Source organism: Lentinus tigrinus (assembly GCF_003813185.1).
Source record: "Lentinus tigrinus ALCF2SS1-7 unplaced genomic scaffold L226scaffold_35, whole genome shotgun sequence".
In the NCBI taxonomy this organism is placed as follows: Eukaryota; Fungi; Basidiomycota; class Agaricomycetes; order Polyporales; family Polyporaceae; genus Lentinus; species Lentinus tigrinus.
The window spans coordinates 95,439-115,958 of NW_027137944.1; the positions used below are offsets into that span (position 1 = coordinate 95,439).

The 20,520-nt window shown below is 55.9% G+C and overlaps 6 protein-coding genes across 6 annotated transcripts; 5 read left to right on the forward strand and 1 right to left on the reverse strand.

Annotated features, from left to right (window-relative positions):
* Positions 1-427: 427 nt before the first annotated feature.
* Positions 428-1,998, forward strand: L226DRAFT_492656 (enoyl-CoA hydratase). The gene is made up of 5 exons (XM_067677397.1): positions 428-738; positions 793-828; positions 878-969; positions 1,280-1,694; positions 1,758-1,998. The coding sequence occupies exons 1-5, from the start codon at positions 444-446 to the stop codon at positions 1,805-1,807; spliced, it is 888 nt and encodes a 295-aa protein (XP_067531230.1). The 5' UTR covers positions 428-443; the 3' UTR covers positions 1,808-1,998.
* Positions 1,999-2,624: 626 nt separating this feature from the next.
* Positions 2,625-3,753, forward strand: L226DRAFT_223004 (uncharacterized protein). Its single transcript, XM_067673014.1, has 5 exons — positions 2,625-2,730; positions 2,779-2,903; positions 2,956-3,121; positions 3,173-3,223; positions 3,279-3,753. The coding sequence occupies exons 2-5, from the start codon at positions 2,808-2,810 to the stop codon at positions 3,575-3,577; spliced, it is 612 nt and encodes a 203-aa protein (XP_067531231.1). The 5' UTR covers positions 2,625-2,730; positions 2,779-2,807; the 3' UTR covers positions 3,578-3,753.
* A 3,256-nt stretch (positions 3,754-7,009) lies between these two features.
* Positions 7,010-9,663, reverse strand: L226DRAFT_525757 (uncharacterized protein; the record flags this gene model as incomplete). Its single annotated transcript, XM_067678988.1, has 12 exons — positions 7,010-7,017; positions 7,161-7,265; positions 7,297-7,455; positions 7,572-7,676; positions 7,774-7,928; positions 8,046-8,143; positions 8,219-8,477; positions 8,534-8,668; positions 8,775-8,934; positions 9,159-9,277; positions 9,367-9,491; positions 9,529-9,663. The coding sequence occupies 12 exons, from the start codon at positions 9,661-9,663 to the stop codon at positions 7,010-7,012; spliced, it is 1,563 nt and encodes a 520-aa protein (XP_067531232.1).
* A 1,461-nt stretch (positions 9,664-11,124) lies between these two features.
* On the forward strand, positions 11,125-13,365 carry L226DRAFT_469812 (alcohol oxidase; the record flags this gene model as incomplete). Its single annotated transcript, XM_067676251.1, has 9 exons — positions 11,125-11,285; positions 11,338-11,498; positions 11,557-11,663; positions 11,722-11,926; positions 11,985-12,170; positions 12,229-12,650; positions 12,700-12,787; positions 12,851-13,206; positions 13,273-13,365. The coding sequence occupies 9 exons, from the start codon at positions 11,125-11,127 to the stop codon at positions 13,363-13,365; spliced, it is 1,779 nt and encodes a 592-aa protein (XP_067531233.1).
* An 896-nt stretch (positions 13,366-14,261) lies between these two features.
* L226DRAFT_223025 (alcohol oxidase) lies at positions 14,262-17,001 on the forward strand. Its single transcript, XM_067673015.1, has 9 exons — positions 14,262-14,722; positions 14,777-14,934; positions 15,000-15,106; positions 15,167-15,368; positions 15,422-15,607; positions 15,663-16,084; positions 16,142-16,232; positions 16,292-16,647; positions 16,712-17,001. Exons 1-9 carry the CDS (start codon positions 14,505-14,507, stop codon positions 16,802-16,804), a joined length of 1,833 nt encoding a protein of 610 aa, XP_067531234.1. The 5' UTR covers positions 14,262-14,504; the 3' UTR covers positions 16,805-17,001.
* Positions 17,002-19,055: 2,054 nt separating this feature from the next.
* Positions 19,056-19,970, forward strand: L226DRAFT_469898 (uncharacterized protein; the record flags this gene model as incomplete). Its single annotated transcript, XM_067676261.1, has 5 exons — positions 19,056-19,335; positions 19,392-19,449; positions 19,507-19,608; positions 19,670-19,739; positions 19,878-19,970. 5 exons carry the CDS (start codon positions 19,056-19,058, stop codon positions 19,968-19,970), a joined length of 603 nt encoding a protein of 200 aa, XP_067531235.1.
* Between the last annotated feature and the right edge of the window lie 550 nt (positions 19,971-20,520).

Consider the following 20,520-nt stretch of genomic DNA (forward strand, 5'->3'; position numbering starts at 1 on the left):
ACGAGATGGCCACGGGGCATCATCCATGTGAACCGCGTTCCTCATGAATGAATGCGTCCGAGAAGTCGAGTGCACGACAGCGACCGCAGGCTGCGACGACTCATGAAGTTTGAACGTGGAGACAGACGTAGTAGTATATGCGACGAAGGACTCGGAGTCGAGGGGATGAGATTGTGATGGTGGTTTGGCGACAAGCGAGGCGAAAGCACATGACTTCCGAGGGGGTTCCGCGTCGGACTCGCAGGTGACGTCGACGGCTAAGTACATATACCCATACCGTACGCTCAGCTGGCGACGACGAACGACAGTTGCTGCCCCGTCTGACCTCGCAGGCAGTTCGCAGCGAGCTCGCATTCTCTCACCATCGTCTGACAATCCGTCCTAATCAGATTGGCGGCACCTCTACGGCACCTCTACATATAAATCTCCTGCATTTCCCCGCCATGCTGTCCACTCTCCGCTGCCCCGTCTCCTCCTCCTCTGCTTGCCTTCGCAGCTTCCGTGCTTACCGCCAGCCTACCTCCATCCGCGTTCGCTTCATGACCACCACCCAGTACGAGTTCATCTTGACCTCGCGCCCCGCGGACGGCGTCGGCCAAATCACGCTCAACCGCCCCAAGGCGCTCAACGCCCTCTCTACTCCCCTCTTCACCGAGCTCAATGCCGCGGTCAAGGAGTTCGACGAAGACGACAGCATCCGCGCCCTTGTCCTGACCGGCAGCGAGCGCGCCTTCGCAGGTAAGTACGCGTTCGTGCAACAGGGGGGCCGGGGCTGAGGTCAATGTGGGGTAGCCGGTGCGGACATCAAGGAGATGAAGGACAAGCAATGTGAGTGATGCTTCAGGCATACATGGTTGCGAGTCTGACTGTCATGCAGTCTCCGACGTGTTCAAGGGCAAGTTCCTCGAGAGCTGGTCTTTGTTGACCACCGTCCGCAAGCCCATCATTGCTGCTGTGAGCGGCTACGCGGTGAGTCCGGATGTCCTACTTTCCCCGTTTGCTGCACCTCGTCCCGAATACTACCTGAGGGTAGTGTATATGGCCCTTGCAATGTTTCCCGGAACGTCCGAGTTCTTTCGCTTGTCTTTTGAGCCCACTGCAGACTGTGCGAAGCCCCCTTCCCCTCTGTCCTCCATACCTCCCCTGTCCATTGGATTGAACATACCTCGCGCTTCATTTTGCACGATGCATAGCTACGTCTTATGCTGTCGCTCATATCCTTGAATGTCACGCTGCTCAGTCTGTGCATGCTCGTATACTGAACCGCCTCACTTTCTAGCTCGGAGGCGGATGTGAACTCGCCCTCATGTGCGACATCATCCTCGCCTCGCCCACGGCCGTCTTCGGGCAGCCCGAGATCAACATCGGTGTCATTCCTGGCGGCGGCGGCACCCAACGCCTCGCACGCGCCATCGGCAAGTCGCGCACCATGGAAATCACGCTCACCGGCCGCAACTGGACCGCGAAGGAGGCCGAGCAGTGGGGCATGGTCTCGCGCGTCGTCGCCGAGGGCGAGGGCGAGGTCGTCAAGGAGGCCGTCAAGATGGCCAGCGTCATCGCGAGCAAGAGCGCGATCGCCGTCCAGGCGGGCAAGGAGGCCGTCAATGCCGCATACGAGCACACCTTGAACGAGGGGCTCAGGTACGAGCGCAGGATCTTCCATTCGCTGTTCGCGACCCACGACCAGAAGGAGGGTGAGTCTTTTGCGTACTTTGCTGCATTGTGTCGATAAACGGTGCTGACGGTGTTTGTGCAAGGTATGTCTGCGTTTGCTGAAAAGAGGAAGCCGACCTGGACCCACTCTTAAAGAGCCACTGGCTGTGTACGCTTAATTGTATCATAGGGCGGAATTTTACAACATTGCTTGCTGTCGGGTTTATCGCACATCGCGGTCATTCCCCTTCTGTAGCTCACGATGGGCGCATAGTTACAAATGTGCGCGCGCTCACAGGGTAGCCATTAGTCATGATGTGGAGACGATACATGTCCAGCACCTGCTGAACTGAGGTTCCCTGCAAGACCAGCCGCGTCGCAATTCAAGCAGATGTCGCCATTGTCGCAGATGGCCGCGCAATGGAACCTCTCCTACGATCTCTTGCAGCCAGGGATAAGCGCACTACACGATGGGCAAGTGTGCTGGAACTTACTGTGAGCAATGGGGATTTCAGCTGTAGAAAGCTAGTTTATAAGCGTCTCGTCGATCCTACTCGCGTAGATTATTGTGGCGCCGCTCAAATTAGATCAACAATTTGCTTACACCTTTCCAACTCCGCCGACTGCGATAAGCTGGCCATCGAAATAGCCGCGTTGCGCCTCCCCACAGGTTGAACGTTAACCACTCCGAGCCTCATCGATATATTCCTCACCACAATGGCCAGACTATCCCTCAATTTCATCTGTCCTGACTACAATCTATGCCACATATTTACCGTCTCTGTGAATGCGTCGATGATAGACATTGAAGCTGCGTTGGCCGACAGTGTACCTGGTAGCCTCAGTATATGGCTTGTACGTCACTCTCCCCAACAACACAATTTCCGATCATGCAGACACTTGTGTTTTAGGTCGATCACGGCAAAATCAACGTTGACAATGTTGTTGAACTCGCCGACGTGCGGGAGGCTCTCCCTGACGCCAACGCCAAGTATCTGCTTAAACCGACGCGCAGCCGTTTCCTAGTTTGGTGGCAAGGGATACAGGAGGATGACATCCATCTGATAGTAAGACCAAGTAAGTTCCCCACACAATTTGGTCCCCTCCTTCGTCTAAGATTCGCAGCACGTTATCCCGGAATCAACGTTTTCGACATGAGAACGCGGACGTGTACCGCCATGCGGCCTCCTCTCGTTGATTCAGTTAAGAGCATCATTCCTCGGGGTGAAGGCGATGTCGAAGTCTATCAGGTTGGTCAGGATCTGCGATATCAGCCGTACATGCTAACATTCTCTGCGCAAGTTTCCGGAAGGGACAGCTGTGGCATCGGACCATGAGTTAGAAGATATCATCGAGGCTAAGGGACTTGCCACTCTCACGAAGATAAATCGGGCAGAGTTCTTGACAGCAATCGCTCCTTGGGGATATATACCCCGACAACTGCACTTTGTGCTTGTTCCGCTGAACAGTGAGTTGTCGTCTGTGTACTACTCGTCCGCAGGTTCCAACCCATCTATAGATGTGGAAGACGAGAGTGGCGAACTCGGGGGCTCCTACGACAAGACTACCAGTACGTCTCCATGTTCGGACTATCATGATTGCAACAATCATAGCGGCAATCATAGAATTCTCGGACCGTGAGGTTGACGTACCCTCCTCCACTTCGCGCGATGTGGTCTCCGCATTTGGCCAATTCCGTACTGTCTACCAACTGCTTTGGAAGACGAAGCGCCCCATCACGATGCAGCAGGACGCTGTCAGGTACCTCGATCCCCAGTTGACCGTCAGCAAAACGAATCCAGTCATGATCCGAGACGAGTATGACGATCTGTGGAAGGAGATCCTCTCGATGTTGGCAAGCACAAGCCATGGAAGAGAGAGTGACGGCATGGTCATTCTTGGACAACCAGGCATCGGTGAGTGAACCTGAATCATATGCTTGCCAACTTTGCCGCACTGACGATTACTACAAGGCAAATCCCTCTTCCTTGCATACGCCTATGCACTGGCGTTACAGCATGGTATTCCTACCGTGTTTTGCGACGCGGAAGACTGTTGCTATGTTGCGGATGACGACGGAATTAAGGAAGTTGCCCTCCACAAACCTTATTTATCCCTGAAGCCAAACGTACTGATATTGATCGACTCCATCGAACCGCCCAAACGGTTGAGCAGCAATTGGCGCAATCCCGGAGGCTTCGTGGTTCAGGCCACATCCCCTCAAGAGGGTCGTTGGAGAGATTGGAGCAAGCAGCAAGGTGCTCAGACATGGCTGATGTCTACGTGGACTCGAGAAGAAGTCTCTTCACTGCAGTGCGTAGCTACTGGTCCCCCATACCGTTAACTCACGTTCAGTCTTTCCACAGGCAACTCCGTCAATCGTTGGACGGTGCCAACTTGGACCTGGCTCCATGGACGCAGCACCCGCAGTGGTACACTCCTCTTGAGTTGTATGATATCCTGGGTCCGTCAGCGAGATCCTGCTTCTGGACTGGATATCAAGAGACGAAGCCGCAGAACGGAACCTCTCTTAATGCAGATGTGCTCCACTGGGAGCTCAGCAAGCTGCTGGGTGACCCGATGCTATTTGCCAATGCGAATGAGTTCTTGAAAGCGATCAATTCCGGTTCAATGACGCAATCAAACCAGCGGTCTTGCTTTCACAAATTTTTCTTCGCTACCCCCGCTGTCAACCCGAAGCGCCGCGTGTCCTACTTGAAATACGAGATCCCTACGGTATTCCTTCGACTCTGTATTGCAACGCATTATCGGCAATACGCCAAGGAGGCGCAGGTGAAACTGTTTGGAACCATGTCTCCCCTCGCCCAGGTCACTGCGAAGCTATTCAAGCGGCTTGTTCTCGATCTTCTCGTTGAGACCGACGAAGGGCTGGGTTGCAAGCTCTGGGACAAGAAGACCTTTCGCCTCGGACCCGGTCTTGCGGCTCATCCCTACATCGTGGACCCGAGGAGCTTCGAGCCCCCCAAGACGACCTTCCACCCTGTCGACAATCGCGTCTATGTTGTGCCGGAGGGCTATCCCTCCATCGACGCATTTGTCGTGACCGAGGGCACGAAGCGCGTCACCCTCCTCCAAATGACGATTGCGCAGAGGCATAACCTGCTGACCGAGGGACATCAGGGAAACGCTTTTCGGCGTCTAATTCCTGTAGCGGCTGCTAAATCGCGTAGCGGGCTGGAGCGCATTGTAGTGCACTGTAGCGCTATGTAGTGGGTCTCAAAAATAATATCAACTTCTTGCATGCTTTCAATTCTCGAGTCCATTAACTATTACCTGACAAAGTCTCAGACCCAGCGAGGAGGAGTTTGCCTCGGAAAATCAAAGCGGAGACTCTGGCTTTGACGCCAGAACACCCAAAATGGTAAGCCCTGCACCTCCGGGAACAGTCGGAGATTGTCGGGCCCAAAGGCGCTGGCTACGGCGACTTGTCTTTTTTCGCTCTCTCACTCCTCCATCCCTCTGCAGTTCTGGCGGCCCACCTCCTCTCGTATTTCCACCTACTGTCTGGTCTCTGGGTGTCTCCTCTACCTCGTAAGTACGTCTGCCCACATGTTCGCTTGCTTGCATGCCCATTCACCTGCTCACCCACTTGCTCACCTCGCCCCGCCCGCTCACCCGCTCACCCGCCCGCTCACCCGCTCACCTGTCCGCTCACCCGCCTGCCTGCTCACCCGCTCACTCACCACACAACCATTCGTTCGCTCACCAGCACGCCTGCCCGCTCACTGCACGCTGGCCCGCTCACTGCACGCCCGCCCGCCCGCCTATTTGCTCGTCCGTAAGTCCACCCTCCCACTTGTCCTGCTACCCACTCGTCCGCTCGCCCACTCACTCATCACACAATTCTCCGCTAGCTCACTCACCTACTCGCCCGCCCGCACGCTTACCGGTACGCCTGACCGTATGCTTGCTTACCCGCTTACTCACGCGCTCACCACACGCCTGCCCACCCGCCCCTGCGCGCGCAGATACTCGCGCGCCCGTAAGCTCACCTTTCCACTCGTCCTTCTGCCCGCTCGTCTTGCCGCCCTCTCGTTCTTATGCCCGCTCGCCTGCTCGCCCGCCTGCCCGTCCACCTCCTCGCCCGTCACACTGCCTGCCCGCATGCTCGCTCGCTCGCTCGCCCACTCACCTGTCTGTCCATGTTCTAGCTCATTCATCTGTCCACCTGCACGCTTGTCTGTCAGTTTGTACATCAACAGTCTCAACCGCCCGCATGCTCGTCCACCAGCTCACCCATCCGCCCATGCACATGCTCGCCTGCCTGCCCACTTCTGTATACGTACATGTATTGTCCCACTTCTGTATGCATGTATCGTAGTACTCGTTTGTTACTGAATTCGTTTGTTCTTATCTTCTTATGATATTGAGTGTGACGTGTGCGATAATTTCATATAATAAGAAATCTATCCTTTTATGCATCAAATATGTGGGTCAACAGAGCGCTACAGAGCGCTATAGAGATTTTGGTGGCCGCTATGGAGAGGGGGAGTCGCTACGGTGCTCCAGCCGCTGTGTAGCGCACATAGCGCTATGTAGCGACCAACGGTCTCCCTGATGGAGTCCAAGGCGTCATCCAGATGTTTGGTGAGGCAGCTGCAGGAATCCAATGGAGTATCGTGTTTGTTACACCGGAGCAGCAATGCCAGTCGATAGCGTACGTCCACCACCCGCTACGCGTGGCACGGAAACAGTCCCAGTGGGAGAACCACGGCATCTGCGAGGTTTCAGTCGGTTGGATGGAGATCGGTTCTGGCATCAGCCTCGAATCGGATATGCAAGTTTTGGTGAGCTCGTTCATGCACCCTCCACACTGAGGCCTCTCTCACACTTTTGCGTAGTGCAAGATGATTGAGAAAGACAAGAGAGATCTGGACTCGGCGATGGAAGGAGATGTTCAGAGCCAGGGTGACAAAGATCAACATGCTGCCAAGAAGCCTAACACCGTGAGTCTCGTGCTTTTTACGCATGCTACAAGTGAAGCTAACGTTCACATGCATTATCGGTGGCGTCTCGTCGTTGGCCATTGCAACGTGACACCTCCGCGCTGCAGGGAACCCCAATGGATCCGGATGGCAGTGTGTCGTGAATAGGCGACGCCCGCTCCAAAGCCTCCCCCGTCTGCGTAGGTGAGAGTGATTGATACGATTGCGGTCAGAAATGCAACCACACAAGTGAACGTGGTTGCACACACCTCTTGTTTGTTATTCTCTGCCGTTCGCGTATTGCCTTCTGGGATTGCCTTCGTTTGAACTTCTTACTATATGATACGCGCTGTTATCCCCTTTCCTTCGCCATTTCATTCCAGCTCATTGCCGGATCCAGATCATCGTCATCAATCATCTGTATCGTCACGGTGCACACAATGTTATCTTCGCTGTCCTCGCTTTGCATTCTATCGCTGTGTGTGCTGATGGGAAGTCCGAGATGGCCTTCGGTGAGCACGTGGGATGACTGGGGTGTTTGTTCTCGTACTTGTAACTTACATTCGTATACATGCAACCAACAAGGGAATACTCCGCACAGTTGAAGACCAGGGACAGCCACAAGAAACTTCCGCTGTGGGAGGAACTCGTCGTGGAAGCCTTGCCCTGAGTAATGTCTTTGTGACTGTAGTATTACCTGAGAGGTGTCTGGGTCTGGTTGCGAGTATCTCCCGAGCAGACTTTGCGACGTTTGCGACGTCTTTCGCGATCGGCTGCCACGTCAGCCCATATCGCAGTTCCGCAGCGACCGCCTTTGCGATGACCTCGCCCTGCTGCTCCTGATAACGCAAACAGCCTGGTCAGCATCACGCACATACAAACCTACACAGAAACACACCTTAATCCCGTGCTGCCGCTCAAACTTGAGCCACCATGCCCAGATGTCATCTCAGGTATCGCTCGGCTGCTCACTTGCAGCAACGGCGCGCCCGAACCAGTCCCGCGCCTTCTCTATCTCGCGCTCCGTCCAGAACAACCGTGCGACGCCAGCGACCACAGCAGGCCAGACGTAGGGCACTCTTACAGGCTTGGCAAACGAAAATCACTGCGACCGCGTAAAAAAGGTCAGTCAGTAACGTGTACGTGGTGCGCGACTGACTCGAAATGCACTGACCTCGTGCGAGCACGGTCTTCGCCTGGGTGGTGCCCCCACTGTGGTCTTCCGCGTCGACCGCTTTGGCCCAGAGCACCTCGTTGCCCGAATTTGCCAACCGCGCCTTGTCGAGGAGCGCACGGGCTTTGATGCTCTTGTGCGCTTCCTCGAGCCGGCTAGCGAGGATCTACAGGTTGACGTCTTTCGGACACGCCTTGATCCCTGCTGCATATGCGGCACGTGCGGCGGCGAGATTTCCTTGTTGATGATGGATTTGGCCTTGGATCATGTACAGCTTGGCAAACTTGGGGTACTTCTTGATTGCGGTGGCGAGTGTCTCGAGAACGTTTGAAAGTTGGTCTTGTTGTCGCTCGAATATCGCAGGCTTCACCTAAATCTGTGTATACATGCATGACTCGAGTCCGTGTTCAAAATCATTGCGAATGCATTACAAGTTGTGACTTACCCTCTGGGTGTCCGCGACAGTTCGTGCTCGCACGAGCAGCTCCCGGGCGACGCCAAGCTCGCCATTCTCTGCCTCCAACTTTACGGCGGCCAGCCATATCTGCTGGCTCTCGGAGTTGGCGATAAATGCCCGCTCGAGAAGCTCCAGAGCGGCGGGCACGTCGCCTTCCAGCCACTTCTCATTGGCCCACATTAGCCACAGGACTTCTGCCTGTGGGCAGTGGTGGACAGCCCCCTCCAAGATGGCGTTGAGCGACTCCCTGAACATGATCACATTAGCAACCGGGGGGATAGAGTTATTGCACGGATCGCATACCTCGTCCCACGCGCCTTCTCCAGGTCGGCAGCCTTTCTCCGCAGACTCTTCTTGTCGGGGAACACCCTGAGCGCATACGCGAGGATCGCCCTGGCCGCGCCGATGTTGCTCTTGGCCTCTGCCGCCTCGACGTCGCTTGTCCACGGTCCAGGTATCAAGTCGGTCTTCCTCCTCGATGTCCATCGCGACCGTCGCCTAGATGATGGCCTCGCACGTCCGCAGCGCACCCTCTTTCTCGCACCGCTCCGCCTCCCTGGGCCACTGCTGGCGCATGAGCAGTGCTTGGTGCCGCCGGAGCTCGCGCACGCCCGCCTTGATCGTCTTGTCGACGAGCGCGAGCTCCTTCTCGTGCTGCTCGGCCGGCTTGTCCGCCGCGTAAGACTCCTGCTCGAGCAGCCGCCCTGCGGCGATCGTGGCTCGTGGGGATCACTTTGCGCGCCTTGTTGAGCACGGCCTTGGCTTTGTCGGGGGTCTCGAGGCGCGCGAGCGCCAGCCAGAGCTCGACGGATTGGGGGATGACTTCCACGGCGCGGGCGAGGAGGATGCGCGCGTCGGAGGCTGAGGACTCGAGATGTGTTCGAGCGCTGAAGAGAGAGTCGGCAATGGGTGGGAATCAACCACGCACCAAGACTCACCCTTGCGCAGTACGCGCGTTTCTTCGCCTTGACGTGGTGTTCTAGGTTGGCGGCGGACAGCCAGATCTTCAAAGCTTCACGCTCTGACCGACGTGTTGGACGGCGTTTGCTAGTATGACCTTCGCATCGTCGTTGTTCTGTAGACCCAGAGCAAGATGAGAAACGTGGAAGCAGAAGATGAGAGCTCTCACTACTCACATGCAGCCGCGCGGCTTCCGGTCTTCGCTCTTGGCGCACTGCTCACAGCCCTGCTTGATGAGTTTCTGCGCAGCGACCCATCCATTCCTATCATCTTGACACCCGTGCGGAGCACGGGTTGACGTCTAGTATATCACAATGCATAGACAAATATGCACGTACCATAGGGACGAAGGGGGCTGCTACCCACGCAACTGGTCTCCTAGGTATCGACGGAGGCAGCTGCCTGTGATCATTCAAGTTTGAGAGGAGCAGAGCGTTGAGTTCATGTGGGGGGACTGAGAAGTCGACACACATGCGTGCCGCGAGATACGAGAGGCAGAGGGTGTCAGTTTCGTATAGAACGGCCACGTCTCGTGAATATGTCGGTAGCACGGCCGGGCCTACCGATCTAACCTTTAGTATATAGGCCCAGCACCTCACAACGAGACGTCAAGATTGCTCCTGACGTCGGCGCAGACATTCACTGCGTACCGTGTGAATTGACGGTCCTGAGTATAGCATTTGCGGTTATGAACGTGACACACGTAGAACTGTCAGCCCATCGCGAATCGGGAGAGTACTCAGCCCGAAAGTCGCGGTGCTTATCTGGAGAGCAAGTCAGTAGGAGCGGTGAGCTCTGAAAAAGAGACATCTGAAACGCACATGGTGAGAGTTGGAGTGGATGCCACACCACAACCGGTGTCGACACGAAGGCGACGCAGGTTATCCGCAGACTCGCCCAGCCACATAAGACTGCGGAAGGTCTGCGACAGTTATATCTAGCGCCACATACTAGCGCAGGTCAAGGGGGCCGAAGGCCTGGCGTTCGATGACAAAGCCCTCGTACATCCCGGAGTTCACAAGGGTCTTGGGTTCCCGAGCACCATGCCGGGCTGAAACAGACAACCTACAAGATGCTGCTGACGCCCCAGTGAGTGTTGTTCGTCAACCGTGCTGTGATCCGCACTGGAACATGTTGTGGTTCTTCCTGTGACGCTACCGCTCGTATCAAGGCTGATAGCAGGATCCAAGTAGTACTGTAGGGGAAATGTGCTCTGTACGCAAGTGTGTGGAAGTGACTCAAAGAACCGGGAGACCTCGCCCAGATTGGCATCATTGCTTAGTCATCACTGGGTCTACGACTCGACGCGCTGGCAGTGGTGAGTTGTCGTGCAGATATCTTCCGCTCTCCCTGCACCCTTCCTAACTTTAATCCGACAGCGGCCGCCGAACAATATCCCACATGGTGGAACTATGTGAAACTCAATATGAAACTTCGATAAGTAAGCCTCACTCTCTGAGCACTAGCCAGACCCGCGGAATCTCCGGAACGTTGTTCCTGGAAGGATCAAGATCGTGAGCCTCCTCCGTAGATCAACATTGACGGTACGCTGGCTAGAGAGCCTTTCGGTCTACCGATGGTGCGTACTGTACTTGCGCTTCCAAATAGATTGGTAATGTTCAATTGGCCTCTATTTCAATACATGACAGCAATTGAGATGCACGCGTCTCGCTCATCGTCACGGGTGCACATACTACACGACAGAAGCTGATGCAGGACTACAGTATCAACGAAGTTCGTAACAGAGAACTTCTTTAGTGTTCGGAGCGATGCGCTCGCCGGTGGCATGCCCGATGCCCCTGGGGATATATATTCACATCCTGATCTGCGAGGAACGGACCTTGGCGAGGAGGATCCTCACCGATCGCCCTAGAACGATGCAACACCTACTACGAAAGGCGTTTGCGGCCTGTACGATCATCGCGGGCGTCGGGATGAGCGTGACGGCAGTATTGCTGACCAGCCCCGCCGACCTTCCTGCCCACAAGTTGTACGATTACATCGTTGTTGGAGCTGGTCCTGGAGGGAGCACTGTGGCGAACCGTCTCTCGGAGGATCCTCGCCTGAACGTACTACTCATCGAGGCAGGGCCAACGTGAGTTGTTCTCTTCAACGTATGATGGGTAGTCACCGACACGCTTAACCAGTGACGAAGGAGTCCTTGCCATTGAAGTCCCGTACCTGGCTGGGCAGCTGCAGCCGAACACGCCATATGACTGGAACTATACCACAACACCGCAACAAGGGCTGAACGGCCGGGTCGTATCTTATGCACGCGGTCATGTCCTCGGAGGGAGCTCTAGCCTCAGTACGTCGACTGGGAAACAATTTGATATGACGTGCTCACTTACTCGACCACTTTCCAGACCTGATGGTTTGGACCCGCAGCTCTCGTGATGACTTCGACTCCTATGCGGCCGTTAGTGGAGATCCGGGATGGTCGTGGAGCGCGATACAACCTTACTTCCAGAAGGTATTATTGACCATACGATAAGTTGTCTCCACATCCGTTTGACATCGGTACTTCACAGGCTGAACATCTTGTACCTCCCACCGACGGTCACACCACGGCCGGCGAAATCGATCCACGCATTCATAGCCAACACGGTTATGTGAACATCACACTTCCGAACGCAGAGTTTCCATCGGATTCCCATGTCATTACGGCTACCCAGGACTTACCGGCCGAGTTTCCATTCAACCTGGATAGCAATTCAGGAAACCCGATAGGGCTCGGTAAGCGTGGCCTCTCGACATCGTCTTCCAGTATGGCCGTTTCTGACATGAACATTAGGATGGTCACAAGGGACGTACGGCAACGGACGGCGTTCGAGTGCATCTTCGTCCTACGTTCATCCATTCCTGTCCCGAGGAAACTTTGACGTCCTAGTCAACACGACCGCAACTAAGCTGGTGCAGACCGGTCTCACAAATGGTAAACCCGAGTTCCGAGCAATTGAGGTCATGCAATCCTCCACATGTACGTATATCCCAATTTGTACGTTCGTCTGCATCTGTGTTGACGCAAGTCGTTCAAGCGCCGAACTTCACTTTGCACGCCGCGCGAGAGATTATTCTCTCCGCAGGAGCGATTAATACACCAAAACTTCTCATGCTATCTGGTATTGGCCCTACGCCTGAACTCCTTTCCGTTGGAATCGTACCGGTATTCAACAACTCGCACATCGGACAGCACCTCGCGGACCACCCGCGCGTGAGCAACCAGTTCGGTGTCACTCGCCCTGAGTACGACATCACAGATACCATCGGACGTAACACGACGCTATTTGACGCTCTGCTCCAGGAGTGGGAGGAGACTCAGCCGCATCGAGGATTTTTCGCCAACGGCGGTTCGAACCAGGTTGGATGGTTCCGACTCACGGAAGACGACCCGATCTGGGACACGGTGGGCGACCCAAGTACAGGACCTACGTCGCCACACTATGAGTTCCTCTTCAGAGTAAGGCTGTTGCGCTCGGGAGTGTATGCATGCTCACGCCTTCCTTCAGCCAGGGTTCACGTCCACTCTTGGCGAGCCGGCGCCTCCCACGGGCAACTTCTTTACCATCAACACCGTCCTCGTCTCTCCCTCCTCTCGTGCGCATGCATTATTGTACCGGATGACCTTGAGCACTCATTGACTCTACATCATTCATATAGGCGGTTCCGTGGCGCTCGCCTCAGCGGACCCGTTCGACCCACCTATCATTGACCCTAACTTCCTCAACAGCACGTTCGATATTTATACTCTTCGCTTTGCAATCCGGGCGGCCGCACGCTTCCTCTCAGCTCCAACCTGGGACGGCTTCATCACCGGGCAAGCGGGACCCTTTGCCGACGTCGATCTAAGCTCGGACGATGCAGTCGATGCCTGGGTGCGCGCACAGGCTTCGACGATCTGGCATCCTGTGGGAACTGCTCGCATGGGAGCATGCGGTGAGAAGGCGAGTGTGGTGGATCCAGACTTGAGAGTGAAGGGCATCGACGGCGTGAGAGTCGTGGACGCGAGTGTCTTCGTGAGTGCTCTCGACGTTTGCCATTCTGGACTGTCGCAGATGGAGTGCGCTGATCTGGTACGACAGCCGACCATCCCGGCGGCGCATCCTCAAGCTGTTGTGTACGTCTTTGCCGAACGAGCGGCCGACCTGATCAAACAAGGAACGCAAGTATGTTGAAGCACAGTTCAGAAGGTGCGCATCCTCTTCGTTGACGGTAACTTGATCGCCTGATACTGAAGCGGCGTATCATCCATTCTGAATAGCGGCATTGCACGGCTGTTCCTTGTTGCGCCACCATACTACCAATGTAAGTCATAGGCCCCGGGCCGGGAGTACGACGGTTTAAAGGTTTCAAATTTTGGAACGTCTCACTGGCAGAACATGATGTGCGTGCGCTGAATCAAAACATGTAAATGTCAAAGGATCCGTGGAGGAATTGGAAAGGAACACTTGAATGCTGGATCGGAAAGTCAACTCGACAGTACTGTCAGCGATGTTGCAGTCTAGACGACGTCTGGACGGATTAGTCGCTCAGTACTGCTGTCTGAAAGGCGTCTGGTAATGCTTAGTCATCAATTGCAACGTCACAGTCGTTGTGGCATTACTGATTCCTCCGATTCGGAGTTGGACTGCCTCTTCCTCCTCGTATCCACCAGTGGCTCGAATGCTCGGCATGACTGTGCCTGGCCGAAACTCTTTCTGTTCATCTATTCATGGCGCAAGTGTGGGATTGCCGGAGGAAGATTGGAGCCCGAGTCCCCCCAAACCTGAGGCTCAGGGGGTATCCTGGTCTGCAAGACGTCTAGGTGCTACACACTTTCATTGATGGTTCCTCAGTGCCGAACATCATGTCAAGTTCGCCTCATCATGTCGAGCTTGATCTTGCGACGCCCCTTGCGTACCTGTCGACTTGGAATCGGTCGGTGCTGGTGCGAGACAAGCAAAGAGCTGGCAACGGTCCGGATGCTGCTATCTCAAGATACACCTAGGTAACAAGAACACCGTACGTGCACTTACATTTCCAAGGCGATTGGCCGTGCACTCTAACGCCGTTGACCGCAGACATGGCCTGGGAGCACGCGTCTCGCTCGAAGTGATGGGATGTGCATTTACTGCGGGGCCGTCATCAGAGGAAGTTGATGGGCTTTATCAACAAAGTTCAGGGCTGGGAACTTGTCCTGGCGTTTGCTCAGGGCGGTCGCGCGTAAACACTCCGACGTCACCCCGACGCCCCGAAGGGTATATAGCAGACTCCGCCTTGGATCTACTAGAAACGGTCTTCGACAACTTCCTTCCCCTCCAATCGCCGTAGCGCAATGCGTCCCGCAGGAAGGTTAACGACTGTAACATGTGTCATCCTCGGGATCACCGCCGCGACGTCTAGGGCGGCGCTACTCACCAGCCCCGCCCAGCTATCCAGCAGCAAGAAGTACGACTACATTGTCGTTGGAGCGGGCCCTGGAGGAAGCCCCGTCGCAAGCCGCCTCTCCGAGGACCCGAAAGTGAACGTGCTCCTGATTGAGGCGGGCCCAAGGTATGTTACCTTTTGTGATCGACGTCGATGGGTAGCCACTTACTTCATGATCAGCGACCAGGGTGTCCTTGACATCCAGAACCCGTTCCTGGCTGGTGGGCTGCAGGGTTCGCCGTTCGACTGGAACTACACCACAACAGCGCAGAAGGGCTTGAACGGTCACACCGTAGCGTACGCGCGTGGGCACGTCCTTGGAGGAAGCTCGAGCATCAGTACGTCCACTCTCCAACGATATATATATGGCTTGCTCATGCTGACGTCGTCGCACATTTTACAGACCTTATGGTATGGACCCGCGGATCACGCGATGACTTTAACACCTACGCATCCGTCAGCGGTGATTCCGGTTGGTCCTGGAATTCGATTCAGAAGTACTTCCTGAAGGTGATCGCGACTGTATCACCGATCAGTCTGTTCCCGCAAACTGATATCCATGTCTGATAGGCTGAGCGTTTCGTGCCGCCGACCGACGGCCACGACGTCACGGGCCAGATCAATCTCAAGATTCATGGCACAAACGGACCTGTGAACCTTACGGTGGCGAACGCAGTCCTCCCTACGGACTCTCATGTCATTGCGACCACCCAGGAGCTGGCGGAATTCCCGTTCAATGTCGATAGTAACTCTGGGGATCCGCTTGGTGTCGGTATGTGCAGTCTTCCAACGCCCTCTACTGGCCGTTCCTAATCCGAGTTGCAGGCTGGATTCTGGGGGCCTACGGTAATGGCGTGCGCTCGAGTGCGTCGTCGTCCTACATCGATCCATTCCTATCTCGGAAGAACCTCGATGTGCTGGTTGAAACGACCGCAACAAAGCTCGTGCAGACCGGCACCACCAAGGGCCTGCCTGCGTTCCGAGCTGTCGAGGTCCAGCAGTCCTCCACATGTGTGTATCTTCCACCACGCCGTCGTCTCTGCGTTGGTCCTGACGTGACTCGTAGCGAAGAACTATACCTTGCACGCGACCAAGGAGATTATCCTCTCCGCAGGAACGATCAACACACCCAAGATCCTGCTGCTCTCCGGCATCGGCCCTGCATCTCAGCTGCGTTCTCTCGGCATCAAGCCCCTCGTCGACAACTCGAACGTCGGACAGAACCTCGTGGACCACCCGCGCCTGAGCAACCAGTTTGGCGTTCTCAACGTGTCAGACGATGTCACAGACACCGTCCTGCGCAACACGACGCTGTTCAACGAGTTGCTTGGGGAGTGGATGAACACTAACCCGCACCAAGGCGTCTTCGCTAGCAGCGGGGCGAACCAGATTGGGTGGCTCAGGATCCCCGACAGCGACCCGATCTGGAAGACCGTGAAGGACCCCAGTTCCGGACCTACGTCGCCGCATATCGAGTTCCTCTTCAGCGTACGATCTCCATCCTCTCGTGTGAGCGGCGCATGCTAACGTCGTCGCTTCGTCCAGCCTGGAAACGTCCCCAACCCAGGCGAGGTTGCTCTTCCGGACACCGGAAACTTCTTCACAATCAGCACGGTCGTCGTCTCTCCTTCATCGCGTACGTATACGTTACACGGAGACTCAGCAATGGGCCCGCATTGACCATACGCTCTGCAGGCGGTTCCGTGACACTGGCGTCGAAGGATCCGTTCGTGTCACCTATCATCGACCCGAACTTCCTGAACACCACCTTCGATGCCTACGCTCTCAACTATGCCGCCCGCGCCAGTGGCCGTTTCGTCTCGGCGCCCAACTGGAAAGGGTTCGTCACCGGACAGGCAGGGCCCTTCGCCGAAGTCGACCTCACCTCCGACGAGTCGATCAACACATGGGTGCGCGAGAAGACGTCAACGATCTGGCATCCTGTCGGGACCGCCCGCATGGGGACGTGCAAGGACAAGAAGAGCGTAGTGGGTCCGGATCTGAGAGTCAAGGGCGTCGATGGCGTCAGAATCGTCGATGCGAGTGTTCTGGTGAGTACCTTCCGGAGCTGCCACTGCTGTTTTGCTGTCCGAGTGGGCTCACCTCGTGCGACAGCCGAACGTCCCTGCGGCGCATCCTCAAGCTGCCGTGTACGTCTTCTCGGAGCGTGCGGCGGACCTGATCAAGAAGGGCTCGTGTGTATGCTAAAGCAGTCTACTGTCTTCAAGCTTCAAGACCTGCATGGACGATGTGTGTACCTTCCTGTTGTCCCCATACTGTACTCTACGGTCCCTCCTATTTCCTTCCCGGCGTCGCCTACTGCGTTTGTCTCTTCGGTAATCCGTGTCTTACAAGGCGCATATCGCCTTGCCTCTCTCTCCCCCTCTGAATCTTTCCTCCGTCTGTCTCGGACTGGCCTCACATTCGTTTAAGTCATTCTCCACATTTCGTGCGGGGAGTGGTGTAAATACCTTACTTTCGTAATAATACTGGTACATTGCGGTGTTCGCAGTAACTATCACATTTCTCAGTCTGCGCCACCGTGACTAGTAGGTATTGTGGAAGGGCGGGTCACAGACCCCCGGACTTGGGGATTCGATCATGTTCGCGTCCAAGAGGGAACGGAATGCACATCCAGGTTTGATCCAGGTTGCGGATGACACTACTTACGTGCCCATGAGTTTCAATGTTCGTAAGGTTGACGTGGCACGGCTCACATCCTTCGTTTCAGCTTGTTGCAGGGTCCAGAGTTTAGTACTCACCTCGCGTTGGTGTACTTCGGTCTGACCGGGAAGCGAACTCGGCCTGCTGCATGCTCAGGCCGCGCGTCCACCACCTTTGCGACTATTGTTCGGAGCGCGCTGGTCACAATGAGAAGTGTATCGCGGGCGGAGACGCGTTGAAGGAAACGACGACGAATAAACAATCACTCCCTGGTTCTACAACTGCTGGCCAGGTCGTTGACCACAACTTAACGGCGTGCAGCCGCTCGACGGATGATACGATGACGTCGCCAAGGGACGTCGACTGTGCTTCCTCGGCATGAGGCGGACATCGCTTGAGGACAAGCGGGAGAAGGCTGCCCCTGGCGAGCCATTTTGAGTCAAGTCGCCGTGCACCGACAACCTCGGAGGCGACATGGACGACGCGGTAGTGTGCGGTCGAAACAAATCTGCGGGCAGGGGTGTCTGGCTGTGTCTGGGTTTCAGTCGGTTTGGCCTATGATACGCGGAGCCCTGTCAGGTCAACGATGTGATGTCAATATGCCTGAGTATCGCTCTGAGGTAGAGGCGCACCTTCACGGTCCCGACGCTAGCCTGCTTGCACAAGCACATTGAGGTCATTGAGAGTGCGTGCATGAAATCAACAGTGGCGGCGACAATAGCGATGTCAGATCTCACTTACACTCGAGAGATGCATTTCCGGATCTTTATAGATGTAAGTGCTCTCGCAGAGTGGCGAGGAGAGATCTGGTCTGGGTAGACCTGCATCTAACACAAGCTAGCCTGCACTCGTCTCCAAGGGCTTGAAAACGCACCGCGCGCATAGCCTTACTTGACGTCGAGCTATGCTACGTGTATACGCGCGAGCTTGCTTGGAGCTTGGTGCAAAGTTACAAGGGTCGCCAGCCGCGTACGACCAGAGTAGCCATGCAGGAAGCGAAGAAGGGTGATTACGCGCACTAGGCGGATTCAGACTCCCGGCAGCGGCAGCGCGGCATCGCATACAGCGACAGAATTTCGGAACGGCTGCGTTAGCGCGGTCTAGGTCTTCATGGTGCACATTGCACCAGGTACGACCTGCGTAGGTAGTCAGAGTTCCGAGCTTGGCCGTATTCGCCCGACTGGATTGTTCTGTCGATTGATTGTCTTGTGTGTATCAGAATGCTTGAGATACAAGGGCAGTGTAGAACTCACCAGCAGTTCAAAGTATCCTGCATAGTGACTTGACCCGGGGACGAGACAGTGCCTAGACCTGAGGAGAAGGAAGAGCAAGGGAAGAGACGCCCGGCTTTGAGGTAAAATACGGTCATGTGATCGCGAAGGGCGGCAACGGGCGAGTCAGAGACTGGAATGGGACTGCGACGTCTGTTCAGCCTTTTTGCAGGCACAAGTCTACTTCTCGTGGCGACAGCTACGACAGCGTGCATGTGGGTGCACCGCACCACGAGCGGAAGAAAGCATGGTGTTTTGGACAACGAGTTGTACGCTTGGGAGGCATCGTGAACTGGAGATCGCCGATGGGGAAGTCGCGCCGCGACGCTCGGGAGCTAAGTGAGCGTGCACCAGCGACCACGAGCGAGCTCCCTCAGCCAGCTTGTCCCACGCGTCCATCCTCGCGACCCGCTCCTCGTCGCAATCATATATATGCGCCTCCGTTTGCTCGGCTGTACTCATACCTCGCCCCGCGGTCTCGTCGGCTTTTCTCGTCCCTCCACCACACCCTCTTCGTCTTCTCCATGATCTCCACATCTACCTTCAAATCTCGCCTCGCCACAGAGCGCGGTTGGGTCGATCCGCACGTCATGCCAAAGTACATGGATGCGTCCGAAGTCACAGGCAACGCATCGTTTGAGGCGAAGCAGCTCACTCTCAACACCCTCGGCGCTTACGGTGTCGGCGACACAGACTGCTTCGCATACACAGTTGGCAAGCGGATACGAATAACGGAGATGAACGTCGAGCAGAAGGGCGAGAAGATGGAGGTCACAGTCGTTGCAGAGGTCCAGGCGTCCAAAGGTGCGACTCTGAGACTGCTCTCTCTATGTCCATCCCCCGCTCAGCTCTTCCTACAGGCATGCTGAATGGTGCAGGAACCGTACATGGCGGCTGCTTATGCTATCTCATCGACAAGTGCGTATCCTTCCCTTTCTCGCATTCATACTCCCCTCATTGGGCGCATACACCCAGCTGTGCATCCTTCCCCCTCGTAGCCCTTGGTGTCCTCAAGAACATAAACGGCGTAGGGGTCACCCAGGCTCTCAACGTCTTCTTCCACGCCCCTGCATCGATGTCAGTCCGTCCTCCTCCAACCGGCTGACCGGCTGTCATTCTCATCCCGATCATCCCGCAGAGACACATGCATGCAGATTACGAGCACGTCTGTAACGCTTGGCGGACGCATCATGACTTCGCGATGTGAGGTGAGCCGGCGTCCCATTTCTTCTTCATCTCTTCCCTATCCGTCCATCCGCTATCCTCCTGCGCCCGCCTGTGCTCCGGCACGTATCTCTGCAGCGTGCTGATAGAACCTCTCTACCCGTGCCGTTCTTCTTCTCTAGATTACCGACAAGAAGAGCGGCCGCATGATCGCCTCGGCGCTCTTGGGCAAGATGCAGCCTGCAGGCATCGGCGCCGCCGCGGCGAAGCTCTAGCCAGATCTGCTATTTTCTGCCTTGGTACACACTCCTCGCTTATGTGCGCATGCTCACGAACCTGTCACGAACCCAGCCAGACCCAGACGGTACTCTGGTACAGCCCCAGTCCCACTCTCCGACGATGTATGGCTACTTGTACCAGTAACGCGCGATGTCTCGCCCTCGCTTGTCCCTTTTGCTCTCGACGTTGCTATCGTTATCGCTTGTAATACTATCGCTTAATGACAGGACGTCCGCCGCCGCAGGCCTCGACAGCGGGTACATTCACAGCACGCCGCCGCACGTGCATGCATGTACGACGACGAGCAAGAACGCGACAACGGCGCACGGTGAGCAATCCCGCAACCTCCGCCACACTGACTTCCAAGTGCCACAGCACCGCGAGCCACACATCCGAATACCGACCACCGAACAACGAATACGCCGATCAATACAATACCTGCTGGCCACGCCGTCATCAGTACCCGCCGCCACCTGGGCCGTCCCATTGAATCCGCCCATCGTCCTTCCCCCGTCCGAGTCCGATTGGCAACGCCCTACCTCCGTG